General features: G+C 34.8%; 1 protein-coding gene across 1 annotated transcript in view; it reads left to right on the top strand.

The window, feature by feature from the left end:
• The window catches only part of LOC128868323 (uncharacterized), a 212,621-nt gene extending 198,037 nt beyond the window's left edge, over positions 1 to 14,584 (top strand). Inside the window, exon 9 of the mRNA XM_054110332.1 lies at positions 2,530 to 14,584. Within this exon, the coding sequence (XP_053966307.1) occupies positions 2,530 to 2,729 (200 nt within the window). The 3' untranslated portion in view covers positions 2,730 to 14,584. The remainder of the gene's footprint in view (positions 1 to 2,529) is intronic.
• Positions 14,585 to 18,025: the final 3,441 nt, after the last annotated feature.

Genomic DNA, 18,025 nt, shown 5'->3' with positions numbered 1-18,025 from the left:
GTCTGTATGATTAAGAAATGTGAAACGTGATTTTATTACTCCAGATGAAATTTTCGGATTTATTCAGGCTTCTGACGGCGATAAAAAACAATTTTGCTTACAATGTTGGTTTTGTGGTGAAACATTTTCTCTCTGGCATGGGCTCAATTCATTTCCCACGTCCAAACTCTACATTCAAATAAAGTCTTCAAAAAGCAAGGTGAAACGGAGTAAATGTTGATTTCAATACACTTGTTTCGTAAATAATATTAAATTGTGTTGACGCCAAGACAGCAAGGAACTAATAAAAGAGATACAAAACTTAAAAAGATATTTTGTTATTATATTTAAATATTATTTACTTGCAACATTGTTTTTCTTTAATTTTCCGCTTGATTTTTGTTGAAGAAATGCATTTAGTCTGTGAAATGTTATTTATTTGTGAATAAAAAATTTAAAATGACTAAGTCAAACTATGCAATTTAGAAGGCAATGAGGACGGATGAAGGCGTGACTACCATTATGAATTTGAAGAGAACGTAGGTTCGAATCTCGGTGAAACAACAAAATGAATAAAAAGTTTTTTTCTAATAGGGGTCGCCCCTCGGCAGGCAATGGCAAACCTCCGAGTGTATTTCTGCCATGAAAAAGCTCCTCATAAAAATATCTGCCATTCGGAGTCGGCTTGAAACTGTAGGTCCCTCCATTTGTGGAACAACATCAAGACGCACACCACCAATAGGAGGAGGAGCTCGGCCAAATACTCAAAAAGGGTGTACGCGCCATTTATATATATATATACATATATCCCATTCTAACACTATGACGTGCACGTTCTGGCGTATGTATTCGGGTTGGCAATTTTATTAATTTTTATGATTCCGCGATTTTCGGGATCTCTTTCTTGCAGTTTCAGGATCCTGCAATTAGTAAAGGGATTTAGATATTCATTATGTTGCAATGACTTAACTCGAAAACATTCCATCAATATTGTTTGAGAAGCCTCCTACTATTTAATAAATAATAAGTAAATATGTTTTAAATATATTTTTGAATTTCAAGTGTTAATTATTTCATTACCAACAAAAACAAAATGAAACACTAATAATACTTTAGTGTGTACATATTTGATAAAGTAACTTCAGATATGTCGAAAAAAGATCGTTGCAAAAAACTGAAAATGTAAACAGTGTATTTTGTGGTTGCTTCTTTTTTTAATTTCTTAAAATTTACGTAATTATTATTTCTGATAAAATGAAAAATCAAGTTCAAAAACAAAACATATCCATACTTACTGTAAAAGCGGATTTTCCCCTCGATTTCATATGAGGTAGTGTAGTATGTGTAGACTCGCATGCTGTCGCAACCTTTCGGCTACTGTAGAGTGCATTTTGCATTCAGGCGCCCCCCACTTTACCGGTTAAGCACAGTAGCTTCTTGTACATCCTATGCTTGCCGAGATATGCATAAGTTTTGGAGAAATTATCTAACAATTTTCAACCTTTGATATCTTTGTTTTATAAGCTTCATACTAACGACTGTTAAGCCCAGCAATAGACCACAACGGCTACATGGTGTTACATAATATTATTGTATATTACTTAATTTAGTAAAATGTTTCTCTTCAAGAATATCGAATCTTTTGATAACTTACAAACTCTCTTCATTTATAATTGGCGCGCCGATCTTTTTTGGGGTATTTGGCCTAGCTCCTCCCAAAATTTATGGTGCGCGTCTTGATGTTGTCCTACAAATGGGGGACCTACAGTTTTATACTGCCTGCGAAGGACAGATGGTTTTTTTATCTTACCAGAAATACGCTCGGAGGCTTGTTATTGAATGCCAAGGCGACCGCTGTCGTAAACAACCTTTTCTATCATTTTAATGTTTCATGCCCATGGTGGGTTTCGAACCGGCGCGAAACAATTCTGCTACGGCGGCCGTGCTTGCACTCATTAGTAGATACTTTTTTTTTTAATTTTGTCCTATTCACTACTTTTTCTGCTTTGCTTGTTAGATCCTGCTACTCTTGAAAATACATTTAATTGGTTTTCGACCACAAGCTATTCGACCTTTTTTTAACTGCGGCAGTTCAGTTACTTATTTCAGTCGGTTTACGAGTAAATGGTATTCTTAAAATAACAACAATAATGCAGCTCAATAGCATTTCGCTGAAACGTATGACAGTATGGCCGTGTAGGTCGCATTTTAAATCGTTATTCTTAATGCCTAGCATCAGCAGAAATGCATGTATGTATGTATGTATGTACGTACATATGTACACGTTTGACCTGATGCTTGTTAGCTATTCGCTGTGCTCAATTAATTTCATCAATTTGCCTTCACTCTAAATGTCAATCTAATACTTTGGCAACCCATTTCAGCGCTACCATTGCTGACTTTTTATGCTGTAGAAATTTAACTCTAAATTAATTTTTTCTTTTTCTTATTATTCCATGTGCCGCGTTTCTCCTTGCGTCTTCTGCCTGTGGTGCCTTTAAACCGTTTCACTTACACACAAATGGATCCACGAACGGTTGCTGGATACAGTTGAACTCATACGAGTGGAAACTTCATCAACAACAACTACAGCCCCAAGCATAGGAATGGCAGCGCTTGGTAATGGCGCCTCACATTCCGGCGAAGCGGCGGCAGCTGATAGACCAACCATTAGCCTCACAATTGCAGCCACATACACATGGGCCATACTAGCAGTGCAGGTAGCTGTGTTGCAGATGTTGTGCTACTGAATGATAAAATAGAAAGCTCACCACTACGCACCGGCTGCCTGACGGTAGGTGCCACCGGCTTCGGTTTTCGATGCAACCCCGTCTCGGCCCACCGAACGACCAACCGAAAGTAGAAACAAAAATCTTGGTTCGCTGTAGTAAAAACTACAGTTAAACCCAGCTGATATGTACCTTTAGAAAAATATCCCTCTCTCTTTCTTCATATATAACATAAAACAGAAACAAAAACAAACAAGGCACAAAGTACATACTTAGTAATAAAAAAAGGGAATATGTAAAGGGAACTAAATATAAAATTGAAACGACGAATTGTAGAAAGTTAGTAAGGAAAGGTAAAATACTTATTTACGTGTACTTGCACATTTGTTGTTGTCAAACAAAGGGCACAAGGGCGGTGCCGGATAGCCTGAAAGCAAACAATGAAGAAATGACTGTATGTAAAAAGTAGAAATTAAAACTGAAGAAGAAGCAGCAGAAATTTAATAAATATAAAAATATATAAATTAAAAAAAAAAATCAAAAAAAAAAAAACAACAGAAGCTAAAAGGGAAAATCAACAAAAGACAACTAAATGCATGGGAAAGGAGAAAAAGAAAAACCAAACAGAGAATTTTAACTGAAAAACTTTGTGAACTTTAAAAGCGAAACAAGACACATACATACATATGCCCAGCGCATCAAGTACAGGACGAATAGACTAAATTTAATTGCACAAAAGAAATGAGACGAAACGCCCAACTGGCGGAATGGGCCCAGCGACTCTCCTGTGTAAGCGTAAATGTTTGTGTTTGCATTTAAGTGTATAGGTGTACTTGTAGGCGTGCGTGTAGATGTTAGCATCTACAAAGATTCCTATATGTGGAAAATTTTGAGAAGCTTTGCTTATTTGCTCGCAATAAAAGACGAAATAAAACAATAATTTTTCTTTTCTATAAATACATATATATGTATATATATTACAAAAACAGAAATAAAATTAACCGAAACAAACTGATGAACATGGAGAATAGTTAAGTGGAAAATTTAAATAAAAAAACAGGTTGCCATACGAAATCTGGAGATCTGTACTTGAAAGATGCATTTGAAAACGAAAGGATGTGGAGATTTTTAAAGTCGTAAAAAAGTTATAAAAAGGGTAGTCAAAGGATAATAATTTTTTAAAAGAAGCAGCTCTAAAAAATATAAAACTGGTGGTAAATTTCCACCGCAGAATATTTTCAAATTTTTACATAGAAGAAGAGCATATAAAATATATATATACATACATACATACACATGTATAAAAAGAGAATTCGCTTTGAAAAGTTTCCAGCTCCTAGTTGCAAAATGTCGCACACACTGTAAGCAGTCAAAATGCAGAATTCATTTTCTAAAGCGCTTCGTGAAGATTTTCAAGGTAATTCTAATTTGATTTTCTTTTGAAAAAGAATAAATATTTAGATAATTTAGAGGTGATTGAAATTATTTACTTCAGTATGAGGCCAAAAGTTATTGTACGAAGAGTTGGGTGAAAATAATTTTGTAGATTGGCAAAGAGCGGCAAAAATTTTTTTGAGCAGCTGCAAAATTTTAAGAGAAAGAAAGTAGCGAAAATTTGCGGCATATTGAAATATTTGGGTACCTTTGTTCACAGGTTTTAAAAAAGAGTTCCAAACAAAACTTCCTTTCATGCTTCGTATACTTGCATTTTTGAATTTGGAGCAAAGACAATGCAATTAAAAGAAATTAAATTGCGTATATCTAAAGCTGTAGAAACCACAACAAGTTTTAAACACAAAGGAATGTTAAAGCGATAAGCGCGAATGTTTCAAGCCGTTTTTCAAATTGCTTGCGTAAAGATCTGTTTTCGATTTGCTATAAAATCCTGCGCGTATGTGCGGCGGATGGTGAGCAGTTGTTTGTTTCAGCAGCAATCAAAATCAAGTTTCCTTTAAGTTTGCCAATTCTGGGATCTACCTTTTGAGCCAATTCTGGGCTCTGCCTAATGCACGTGTCTTGCTGCAGCTGCACCCAGGCAGTGATCTGCCTTGCTATGAAACGTAAGTTAAATCAACTCAAAGCTTTCCGAACTTCCCGTTTGTTTAATATGGATTTATTGCCTATTGCGCCTATTCATTTATTCACCAGAGTCAGTCTGAAAATAATGTCTCAGTTTCCTTCCCTTCCAAGTATGAATCGCACACCAACTACATATCTGCGTGCTATCATACGAGCTGCAGTAGACGTTACGTGCTGAATATTTTTTTTGGCCATGAGCCGTTGGTTTCATCTTCTACACTGCAGTGACCTTTTTATCTTCCTTGGACACTCAGCAATTGGACGAAGCCACTTTTCTCATAGAGAATTCGTGACCCTTGTGTGATATGTGGAGGCTGTCAATGCTTAGGACGGTCATTGACTGGGCTATCGGGCTTTTTATGGCTCGTACATCGCCAACACTTGGTGAGCGAGAGCTAACGCCCTCGTCTGCCCTTATCGCCAATTTTGCATTGAGTGGTGTAGTTTAGCTTGAATTTGAAATATGTATGCACAATTGAGAAATTCTTCCATTATCATCCAGCAACTAACATTCAGAGACAATCGCAGTTAGAAAACAATATCAATATAACCGTTTATATGTGTGAGTTGCGTTCGATACCCAGTAATATGCATTTTTACATGTCTATTTGCGAAAACTCCGTTTTTAATTTTTCTAAAAGCCCATCCGATAATTACAATCAGTACTTAGATAGTTAATTCCTTTATTGACAGACTTCAAATATTTGCATTATTGGAAAATATGCGTAGTATCTGTGGAATAACCATTGAAGAGGCAAATTCCGCAATCTCTCTGTTCGAAAAATGTAGTAATTGAGGCTTTGGAAAAATAAGTCATTAGCGCAGCGTATAAGCTGATTGATGAGTTCTACGCATAGGATTTCATTAGAGAAGTCAAAAGAATTTTCAAAATTGTATAAAAATTACTTATATATACAAATATACATAATAGGCATTTAGGGGAAATATCCCAATGCGTTAGTCGATCGCAGCAAACGAAGTGGTTTATTGTACAATTTCCATATTTTTCGATGTGTGTGTTACTACAAAACTATTTACAAACTCAGCAGCACATTTGAGTAAAAGCCCTAAAAACAAGCAGGCAACAACAAAATACCTAAATAAAAAATATATGTATATGTTTTTCGATGCGTCCAATGCAAAAATTTCGTTAGTGTAGTAACCGAAAAATACAATACATAAAAATTAATGTAATACAAAGAATCCAAAAAACAAAACCCAAGAAGCTTAAAAATACAATCAATGTTGAGAACAAAATAAAGACCAAATTAATTCAAGACCCCATTTACAAAAGCAAAAATTACGAAAAACTGAAACCTAAATACGAAAAACTAAAATATACAAATGTTGATAAGAATTGCGAGCTACATTTGTATTTACAATTTTAGTAACTGCGGATATTATATTATATATGTAGGTGTGAGTGTTATTATTGTATATGTATATGTTATTACCAATTAATTAGGGACGCTAGCACATATTCGTATGTCTTATCAAGTCTGGTTTAGAGAGCAAATTTATTATTGAAAGTACATATTTTTTTATGGCGACATTGCATTCTAACTTTAGATGCTTACTACTTCATTTGAATAATGTGCATGTATTTAAAAAAAAAAAAAATTATATAAAAAAGCAAAAAAGGAAACCTATTAAATTAGTTTTGGGTAGAAAATTATGCAATAGCTGAGTATTTGTGCTCGTATAGTTAGATAAGTGGCGGCCTCCTTGTGCAGCGGCAAAAACTGTGTGGAAAGTGCACCACGAGCCGGAGTAATGTTGCCCGATCCTCTCTCAAGGATATATGCGCCAGTCTATTATTGTTATTATTTATAGTTAGGTATTGGCAAAAGATAGAATTTGTGTAGTCAATGTAGAAATTAATGCTGTTATGTGTGGCAAGTGTCAGTGAGATCAAAATACCACATACATAAATGAAAACCCAATTTTCATACATACATATGTACGTGTATGTGTATACATGCACACACACACAAAACAGCCATATACATACATATATACATTTATAGTGTAAAAGATTTAGTAAGAGTAACTCATATACATACATACATACATGCACGTGTACGTATCAAATTGCGGGCAACCAAATCGTCTCAACGCTTTAAGTGTCTACAAAAAGTATTTAGAAAATAAATGCAATTATACCTACCTATAAAAAAATAACCATTGCAAATTGATATTTAAAAATTAACCAAAAAATATCGTATGCCGAGAGTACGTGCAAAAAATTAAAGGATTTCCTAACAGATGACTATATTTAGGTGTTTCGTATTGGTAAGTTTCTTTCTAAAAAATAAAAACATAAACTCTTGTGCATGTAAGTAATTGTGTGAGCCTGCGAAGAAATTTCTACTCAAAAAAAAAAAACAAAAAAACAAAACACAAAAAATAAATAAATAAATAGAAACCATAACAAAAACAGAAATTTAAAAATTAAAATAAAAGCCAAAGCAAAAACGTTAAGGTAACTAAAATAAACTCATAACTGCGAACTGCAAATACACTGAAGTATTGATTTCTTTTCCATACAAAACAAGTGAACACTAAAATGGTTGTTAAATAATGTCCCCAATAATTCAAAGTACTAAAATGAAATTTAATCACTAAAATACTTAAATACAAACATACGTGGGTACATAGAAAATATATGTCACAAATATACTCGTAAATAACTTGAGTTTCACACAATAAAATAAAATTATTTTCAATAGAAAAGAGCCAACCGCAACCATAAGAAACATAATTCAAATACCTATTCAAAAATCCGCAAATGCCCAACTGGAAAATTTACTCAAAAAGCGTAAAATTTAAACCAAAAATAAATGAAACACAAGTATAAAGTATAAAGAACAAAAAACAAGGTCGGGTTTTTACGAAAATTTATGTATGTATATGAAAACAAAAAAATAGAAAAAATATGAATATGTTAAAAAAAACTAAGAAAAAAAATGGCTAAAATGTCTTATGCAGGTATTGACGTCTTCCTATGCTACGCTGTCTATTATTAACTAAACAACAGAAACAAAACAAAAGCAAAAAACAAAAATGAACCAAAACAAAAAGATATAGAGATTATTTGCATTAATTATACATTTACAATTTAGATATAACAAATGAGAAAAAAAATGAATAAATAATAATATACATACATACATAGCAACTGAAACTACTTGTATGGTAGTAGTGCAGAGATAAACTTAAACACATAATTTTAGGCGTATTATGATATTAAATGAGTATATATATACATATGTGTATATAAGTATATATATAATATATATATATATATATATATATCAGCGTTATTTAAATTTTTATTATTACACAAATGGTAAATAAAAGTACGTACATACAGACATCCATACATACGTATAATGTATTTGTCACACAAAATTATCAATAATGACATAATTTTTTTATTTAACTAAAATATACATACAATTACCATTAATTAAAATAAACATGCACTCACATACATACATATGTACAATAGTTACATGCAAAGTTTTAGTGAAACAAGACTACGAAATGAAAATGCAACGGAGTACATTTTCCTAAAGCCATTTCAATACCCGGCAAATTTACTGGTTCATTTGTTTTTCACATCAATTTGCATACAAACATATACCTACACTATATACATTGCAGATTATATTTCTTATTTTATATTCCGTTATTTGCTAAACGAAATTTGCATGCATTCATTGAGTTCAGCGGCAGCTTTATGGGTGCGCTGACATTCACAAATCTCAGTCTCTTTGCGCAAGGACTGGATACTCGTATTAGAAAGTGTAAAGGTAAAGAAAGCGCAAAAAGTATTTACAAATGAGGCTCAATTTCAGCAATTATGTATATGTATGTGCTGTGCGGCCGCCGTAGCCGAATGGGTTGGTGCGTGATTACCATTCGGAATTCACAGAGAGAACGTTGGCTCGAGTCTCGGTGAAAGCAAAATTAATAAAAACATTTTTCTAATAGCGGTCGCCCCTCGGCAGACAATGGCAAACCTCCGAGTGTATTTCTGCCATGAAAAAGCTCCTCATAAAAAATATCTGCCGTTCAGAGTCGGCTTGAAACTGTAGGTCCCTCCATTTGTGGAACAACAGCAAGACGCACACCACAAATAGGAGGAGGAGCTCGGCCAAACACCCAAACAGGGTGTACGCGCCAATTATATATATATATACGTATATATATGTGTTGATACGATGTGCATTAGATATGTGCATACATACATATCTACATGTAATAGAAAACATAAAAACTATCTTTTTGCAAGAATTTGGGAAAATCGTAGCTTCATATCTTTTCCTTGATAACTACCGAGCTTTCAACTTCTTACTTCGCTTGCATCTGCAGCCCGTATACCTGGATGGTCCTGATGAATACAAGTGTAGCTTTAGTGTGACGCTTATTTTTTATTACCGATCACTAAAATGGCCTTTTTCCTGCGATTGAAAATCATACAGTAAAGTATTATATTTTCTTCATGAAAGTCACCTGCCGTTGAAAATCAAGTCTTATGTTTCTACTGATGGCCGACTATGACACCGAAACAACAAGAAAAACATGGCCATCGTACGCTCTCGCTCAAGTATCTCACGTATCACTGCAACCCTTACAAGTCACTGGAAGGTGGGGGATCATGCAGCCAGCCTTAGCCTTCCTTTCGATCCCATCTGCAGAAGCTGTCAGGCCGAGGGGGTGAAAGAAAGATTTTTACACAATTTATGCGAATGATCAGTTCTACTTAGAGCAAGACTTCGCTCTTTCGTTAAACTCTCCCTACAGCAAATTAATGAAAACTCAGGCATCGAGATCAAAATTTTACTGCAAAAAATGGAAAAAACAACAAGACATCATACGAGAACAGTGGCAGAAAACAGGAGCTAATCACTAATAAGGATTATTTCAAAAGAAATAATTGATTTTGATAAATAAATGATTTTCCTTATAGCTGCTTGTTAAAGGAGCGAGATTCCTGAGATTCTTGAAATATCCTTTAGTAGAAATGTCATGCAGATCGATTGAATTCTAAAGCTCAACTTAAAGGCATATGCACAAATACCTAGTATGTACAAATATGTCCTAAAGCACAAATCCATGAATAATATTTTATGTAGCCAACCTGGGTGGCCGTTTGCTCAAATGCATTTGACGCCAGACTTTGTTTTTCACCACCTCAGCTGCTTTCTGCAAAGTTGAGGGCCCTCAGAAATCTTTAAAGTTTCTCCCAAGATTTGCGCACCCATAGTAGCCAAAAATTCTCTTTTACTTTAAAACTTGGTATTAATCATTCTCTCATCGCTCGTTTCCCGAACTATTACACCGAACGAAAAAAACGCTCAGTTGCCTTTTATTATTATACACATATATATAAATACATACATACATATATCAGAATTTGATTTTTGTAAGGAATGAAGAAGAATAATTCAAATATATATGGCCTGAAATCTCATAATCGAAATCATAAACATTTACACGTCTAACGCGTTTAATGAGAAGAGCATAAGTGTCATAGCAATACGCAAAACATATCATAAATGTTGTAATTTACTGTGTTAATGCAAATGTGGTGGATTCACAAAACTCCAAATGAACTCATAATATACAAAAACTCAATATATGTAAGTATGTAAGCGCACCTTTAACATACCATACAAGAATATTTTCATGTACATACTTATGTATATTTATGTATTTACACATATCCATTTGCTCGTATGCACGTACAAACATACGTACATATACATGAATGCAACAAATTTAAAGTTCAAAAATTTAAAAAGTATATTTGTATCACACGTATGCGCTTATTTATTTGTTTGTAAATGCAAAGTAAGAAAACGAAATATCTCATAAGGCCCGGTGAGCCCGCGACCGCTACGTGGCAATTTGGTTAGTGCGAGTATGAGGTGTAGTATGTCACGCGTTATGTCTGATGATGAGTAATTAAAATTCGAGCCCGTGCGGTGTGTATATGTGCATATATTTTTGTCATCAATGTCGATGTTGTACCAAAAATGCAAATATCCATATGAAACCTAAGCATATCCACGCGTGCATAAATAAAAGATATATTCATATATGCATGTAAATATATACTTCCATACACGCATACATACATACATATCTATAGCAGATGTCATACAAATGTCAAGTGTCACACAAATGTCACAGAAAACCAGAGTTGCGTTACGCAAATTTTATTTACAATCAAAAGATAAAACGGAATACATTTATATCACGAGTACACACACGCATACCTACATACACATACAAGATGGAGCGGAAGTGAATTCGAAGAATAAGACTTAGACGGTGAAACGCTTGTTGAATGCGAAGAAATGAGAATTATAAATTACCATAAAATCCATGTCCTTGCTAGTCATTGCATTTTGATAAGAATGAAAGTCAACGATGATGATGGTCTTTTTTGCATACATACATATGTATGTGTACATACATGCATATATATACATATGTATATGGATTTTATTACGGTTGCTGTTGTTCCTATTTGGGGTTGAACAAAATACGTAAGCACATCCATATGAACTTTGGTGTGTCCTTGTTGCCTAGTGTATGCATGTTGCCTAGTGGGTGTGGTGCATTTTGCGAACATTTATAGTAGAGGAGAAATACAGAACTGCACAGCAGATACATATTTACGAACATAAAATACCAGACCGGATCTTATTCGATGGCTTTTTCGTGGATCTCAAGCTTAAGCACCCATTCATTGTATGATACAAATACAAAGACATGCGCTAGTTCAATAACACGTTTTGTAGCACCCCGGATTCGGCCACAATTTTTAGTGCCTCAGAGATTCAAAATGAATAAAAATATATGAAATGCTTGAAATACTTTATTGTTGTCAGATCTTACAACCAAACGCGTAGAAAACAATATTTATAAGTACGAGTTAAAGTATGTGCAATTGTACGTCCTCAAGAATTTTACAGCAACTGTGTTTTTAACCCGTGGGAATTTGGTTGGACTGTTATTTTTAATTGGGAATCGAATGGCCAATTTAAAATTGCATTTACATTACTAAATTTGCATGTGAATTCTCAATATTAAAAAATAAAAATAACTTAAAACAACGCGTACTTTATGTTGCTAGGTATGAAATATAGTAAATACCTTTGGTTTCTGTAATAAGTCAATTTCGACAGTAGGTTATTGGCCCGCGGTTCCTATCCTCGCGATGGGATTGCCATCTCAAAGCAGGCGGGAACAGCTACTTGTAGGCAGCCGCTGATGCGAGACAGACGTGGAACGTGATAATGATGATATGCATTTGCTAGTTTCACCAATTACCAGAAAGCAAACCGTTTAAAATATAATATTCTATCTCACATTCCTACACATGAACTGAGATCAAACTGGTCAAGTTTTTCAATAACCTTTAAAAGTTTTAGCACCAGCCGCCTAAAACTAGTCAATACCTTAAAAATTACTTAACATTAAAAAAGGGCCTTATGAGCCCTCAAAGGGCTATAAAATTACTTAGACAATTTTTGTTTCAACAAATACTTTAGAAGGAATCATTTTGTATACTAAATAGATTGGGAAATGGCGATAAAGTTCCATCAGGCTTTAAATATTTTTAATAAACTTATGAACTGTTTTCGATAAAATTGGTAGAAGTGGAAGTTTTTAAAGCGATAAGCCCATAAAGTAGCTTAAAGCGCTGCTGGAGGTTCTTTTCTGCGGGCGCTGTTTCACACTGGGTTATCTGGTTGTTTTATATTTTTCATCGATGCAAAATGGCTGAGAGAGTGAAACGTCTTAAATTAGCCGAATTAAGCGATGGAGAAGCCAGTTGACGATGTTCGCTTTAATGGTGTGAGCCATTTTCCTAAATGGTTGTCCAAGAAGGAGGCAAAATATGGTGCAAATACTGCAAAACTTTCCAAACTCAGTGCCTTTGTGCAAAATGCATTATCCACTTCTGCTGCTCAAGCGCCAAAAAATTGTTTTTTTTTTTTTAAGTGAAATGACATATTTTAAATGTTCAACGTGAGCACGTCTACGGACTGTGCGAGAATTTAAATTTCCAAGGACTCACTCACACATTATCGCATTGAATTCAGCAATCTCGATCCGATTGTTGTGTTTCAGCTCCGGAATCATTATTGGCTTATTCCCATGGACTTCCCTTTTCAAAACAACCCACAAAAAGAAGTGTCGTGGAGTTAGATCACACACGGGAAACTTAGATCGCAATAATACAATATATTCCCATGACTGTTGACTATCCTTTTCCTTCAAGCTCAGGCCACAAAAAAATCTTCCATCAGTTGTCTAAAGTGATGTCCATTGACTGTATGTATTAGCTCTTTGATTGACGTCATAGAAGAAAAGCGGGCCAATTATTCCACCAGCCCAAAAACCACACCTATCAGTACATGTTGGTAGATATAATAATTCTTCTGAAATTATGCGAGGGGTTTTCTTCTCCCCACATACGGCAACTTTGTTTGTTGACAAATCCATCCAGTGCGAAATTGAGCTTCATCACTAAAAGTGATTTTGCGTGTTCCAAGAACCAATTCACGAAACTTCTGCATTGGCTTCAATTCTTGTGTGTTAATTGGAATTTGAAGGCATGCAAGGCCAAAAATGACATGGAAAAAGTACCGTCTAGGTATTATTGACTACTGACATCTACTTTTGAAAGCCCCTTTATTATATTTTGCTCTGCTTAACTATTTTTATATATCTACTTCCAGAGCATATTCAAAAACTTACTCTCAATCTTATTGAGTGCAATTTAAATGCTCTAAAATAATATCTTATTAAAATTTGTATTAGTGAGAATTATATTCTTTGTAATTTTCCAATTTCAAAAACGTACAAATAACTTTCTTTTATCAAATATATTACATATTCCCCCTGATTTTTTACAAGCTTCTCAAATTTAGTTTTAAGTGCTATCAGATCAAAAGCAGTCATCCGTCGTTCAAACAATTTCGTCTCAAACAATTCGCCGTTTACTTTTTGTAAGGAGAATTAAAATTCTTCCAACGTAAAGCTTAAATTCCATTAAATACAGTGGCTGGTAAATTTATTTTGGGAAGTTGTAATTACACTAATACACTCACACATTCATACTCACATATTGCGCTTCATGTTAAGATACAGATGTACCGAAAATTCGTATAGGTAAAAAAAAAAAATAATTGATGTACTAAATCATAAAGCAGCTAATACAAAACAGAATCACACACAGCAACAAAATCTACTATTTGTGGAGGAAAATACTAAATAAAGCATATTAAAACATATTATTATCCTATTAAAAATTAAATTAATTGGTTAAACGGAAAAAGCAAAATGCAAAAAGGAAGCAAAAACATCACTTAAGCAAAAACAATATGTGAACTAAACTTTTGTAAAAGTAACACAAAAATATTGAATAAAAACCACATAAATTAAATATTATATATTTAAAGCAAATATACAAAAATTACTAATAAATATACATACATACAAGTGCATGCATAACTGTTTTGCAGACAACCGTAAGTAATATTAAAACATCAACAGGAACAGTAATTGATATAAAAGTACTAAATATTAAATAAATATTATATGATAAAAAACGGTAACAATTTTAAAAAGCAAATCAAGAGAAGTAATAAAAGTTAAATATATATAAATGATTGTATGATTGGCATTCATGCGTACAAGAGGTACAAGAAATTAAAACAAAAAATCTATTAAGTAAAAAATAGTACCAAAATACTTAAAAGGGAGTAAATTCAACATGTGAATATTATTGTGGATATTCAAAAGAAATAAATGTTAAAAAACTAAAGCACGATCTTTCATTTGACTAGAGGAAACTTCCCAAGCAGTTTTGCAGTTTTTGTACAACAATTCTCTATTTAAAAAAAAAAGGTTGAGCGAAATGCCAAAAAGGTTTAAATAAGCAGAATAATCGCTCTGTCGGAAGGTTTGTAATTTACAGTGTACTCTCTCCTAACGGGCACCTCTTTTAAGCGGAGACCTCCCAGTGGACACTTTTCTCCATACAACAAATCCTTAAGAACATTTTTTTCTTGAGCGGGCAACCTTTCCATAAGCGGGCACTTTTTTCAGCTCCGTAGGTGTCGGTTTAAAAGAGAACACGGTATTTATTTATTTATTTATAAAATATCATATTTGACACTTGTGGGCAAAAAGTAAGGTGAATTTGGTTGTAAAATGAAAAATCTTTATTTATTCTTATAAATCAATTTCATCCCCTTCAAAATAATCTCCTCTCAATGAAATACACTTATGCCAACGATTTTTCCAATCCCCAAAACATGCCAAATATTCCATTTCCGGTATAGTCATCAGCACCTTCTTCGATTCAGCTTTTATCTCCTCAATCGACTCGAAACGCGTTCCCCGGAGTGGTCTCTTGAGTTTTGGGAATAGCCAGAAGTCACACGGAGCCAAATCAGGCGAATACGGTGGTTGCGGAACGATATGCGTGGAATCTTTGGCGAAATGGTCACGAAGAACGAGTGCAGTATGAGACGGTGCATTATCTTGATGCAAAAACCAAGAGTTGTTGGCCCATAATTCTGGTCTTTTTAGTCGAATTGCTTCACGTAAACGACGCATAACGCTCAAATAATATTCCTTATTAACAGTTTGGCCAGGTTGAAGGAATTCATAGTGCACCACACCACGAAAATCGAAAAAAACTGTCATCATGGTCTTTATTTTTGAACGACTTTGTCGTGCTCTTTTCGGTCTGGCACGATATTCGCTTGATTGGTGGGTTGTTTCAGGATCGTAAGCATAAATCCAAGTCTCATCTCCCGTAATGACGCATTTGAGCTGGTCCTGATAGTCTGAAAGCATTGTTTCACACACATCAACGCGACGACTTTTTTCCAAGAAATTGAGAGTTTTCGGTACCAAACGAGATTTGACTTTTCGTAGGCCCAAATGGTCTTTCAAAATGGTTTTCACAGATCCTTCTGATATTCCGATCATATCAGTAAGGTCTTTAACAGTCAACCGACGATTTTTGAGCACTAACTCCTTCACTTTATTGACGTGTTGGTCATCTGTTGACGTCGATGGTCGTCCGGAGCGCTCCAAGTCATCAACACGTTCTCGACCCTCTCTGAAGTCTTTGTACCACTTATAAACATTTTTCTGCGACATGGTCGAATCACCAAATGCCTTCTGCAACATGCTAAACGTTTCCGCAGCCGAAATTTCATTCCGCAAACAAAATTTGATGGCACTTCTCTGCTCAATCAAATCAGACATTGTAAAAATCGAAAAATGCACTCTTGGTCGTTTGGTAAACACAAGCGTAAATATATTACTGATAATGACATTCACATGAAAGTTCGCCCAGATGTTATTAACAGTGGTGCCAACTTATGAAAAAAATAACTAGAGCGAAATTGTAATCCCACGAAGCTTGACAAATAAATTCACCTTACTTTTTGCCCACAGTATAGTACACAAACAGACAAGGAAGGGAGCGCGTAAAGGTCAAAATAAATATTTCTATCACTCAAAACCAATTTTTATGTTTTTATTTAGTAAAAGAATTATTCGAAAGCAAAATTGATTTAAGAAACAAATATATATAATTTTACACATTTTCAACGTGGGTAAAAAAATATAAAATAACGCCTCCCTGATTCCTCAAATAGATTTTTAAACGGTATAATCTTCCGCTCGTATGCATCCACGTACAAGGGCATACACATATTTGCAGCACAACCATTGACTGGGTCTAAGAGACATTGTTTAGGGATAAGCATGGAAAGTTAAAAGTGCCTGCACGATCGACTTTTCGCTCATTTTTGTTCTCACCTCTCTTTGCGCTGCCAACTCCAGCTTATCTATTGCTGGTTTTTTTTGTTCGAGGAGGAAGCATTGAAAGCTTTTACCCGCTCAGTTTGGACTTGAACCCGAACCAAACCTTCTACTGCCTATATACTGGGATCCGTCCGGTAATACCGTTAAGGGAATCGTCAGAAGGAGGTTGAGCAGTAGGCTCCATGCCAGTTACATGCAGTTACATGCAGGCCATCAAAAGTTACATACTTTCATCCTCCCACAGTTTTGTATATTTCCGAAGGAAACCACTCCAGTTTGGCTTGTCCACCCCCTCCCGTCATACTTGGCACACGTCGTGTTAAGACTCCCATTCTGCGTGCTTTAATTCATGTTACATTTTGCTGCTTGCCATCATGATGTCGACTATATTTTCTGGTATTATCGGACCTGCTGAAAGTGTAGCTAAATCCCGTGTGTTAGCCCCAAATCGTGTACATACCAAACGCATGCCTCTTCATGGCATACTGGACATTAAGGCGACTCACGCGATGTAGATACTTCTGGTAGCAACGATAATTCGTTAGGAATTGTGTTAGCTGGAAATTAAGCTAACCATAACTGCGATTTAACCATCTTTCAATGTTTGGGATTAGCGTATAGGTCTACCTTCTTTTTCTCAACGCCTCTGTCATTAAGTAAAACAATCTTTCTTTTTCGACAATCGCTGATATGTTATTGTGACACTGCTCCTTTTGCACTTCACTCTCGCTCGTTCTTCTTCCAATATATCGATCGACGTCATGTATGCGATCACCATTGCAGCTTCATCCGAGGTTCTTTTGTAGGCACTTATCACCCTCAGCATGCGAAGTCTGTAACATACAAGGTATCGTACGGTCTTCTAAAGTATATGCTTTAACTTTCAAGGATTTCGCCCATACTGGAGCTGCGTATAGCAGAGTGGATGTGACGACGCTAGTTAGTAGCTTGCGTCTGCTTGGTGTATGCATTTCTATACGTATATTTCTGCACCCTATAGGAAGATTTATTATTTTTGCAATTTGTCGTCATGAGTCAAACATATTTCACACTTTTGAACTAGACAGCTGTAGCATCCAGACAAGCAATTGAGCGCGTAAAGGTCAAAATAAAAATTTCAATCACTCAAAAATTACTTTTTCATTCAAGTTATTCAACAAAAAAAAAGGTATCTACTCAAAAACAAAATTGATGATTAATTATGCGCCACGTATTTCATTTACATTTAGCGTCGAGAGAAGAGGATAAATTTAACACAAAAACAAATGGAAAATATTTGCAGAGTGAATACATTTAAGAAGTACGATGTCACAAGAGAGTTAGAGTGGGGTGTCACTTTATATCTATCATATATTGATTCAAATTCC

Source organism: Anastrepha ludens, chromosome 2 (genome assembly GCF_028408465.1).
Source record: "Anastrepha ludens isolate Willacy chromosome 2, idAnaLude1.1, whole genome shotgun sequence".
NCBI lineage: Eukaryota > Metazoa > Arthropoda > Insecta > Diptera > Tephritidae > Anastrepha > Anastrepha ludens.
Note: the sequence above shows the minus strand (reverse complement) of the source record. Positions and strands in the feature narration are given on the sequence as shown.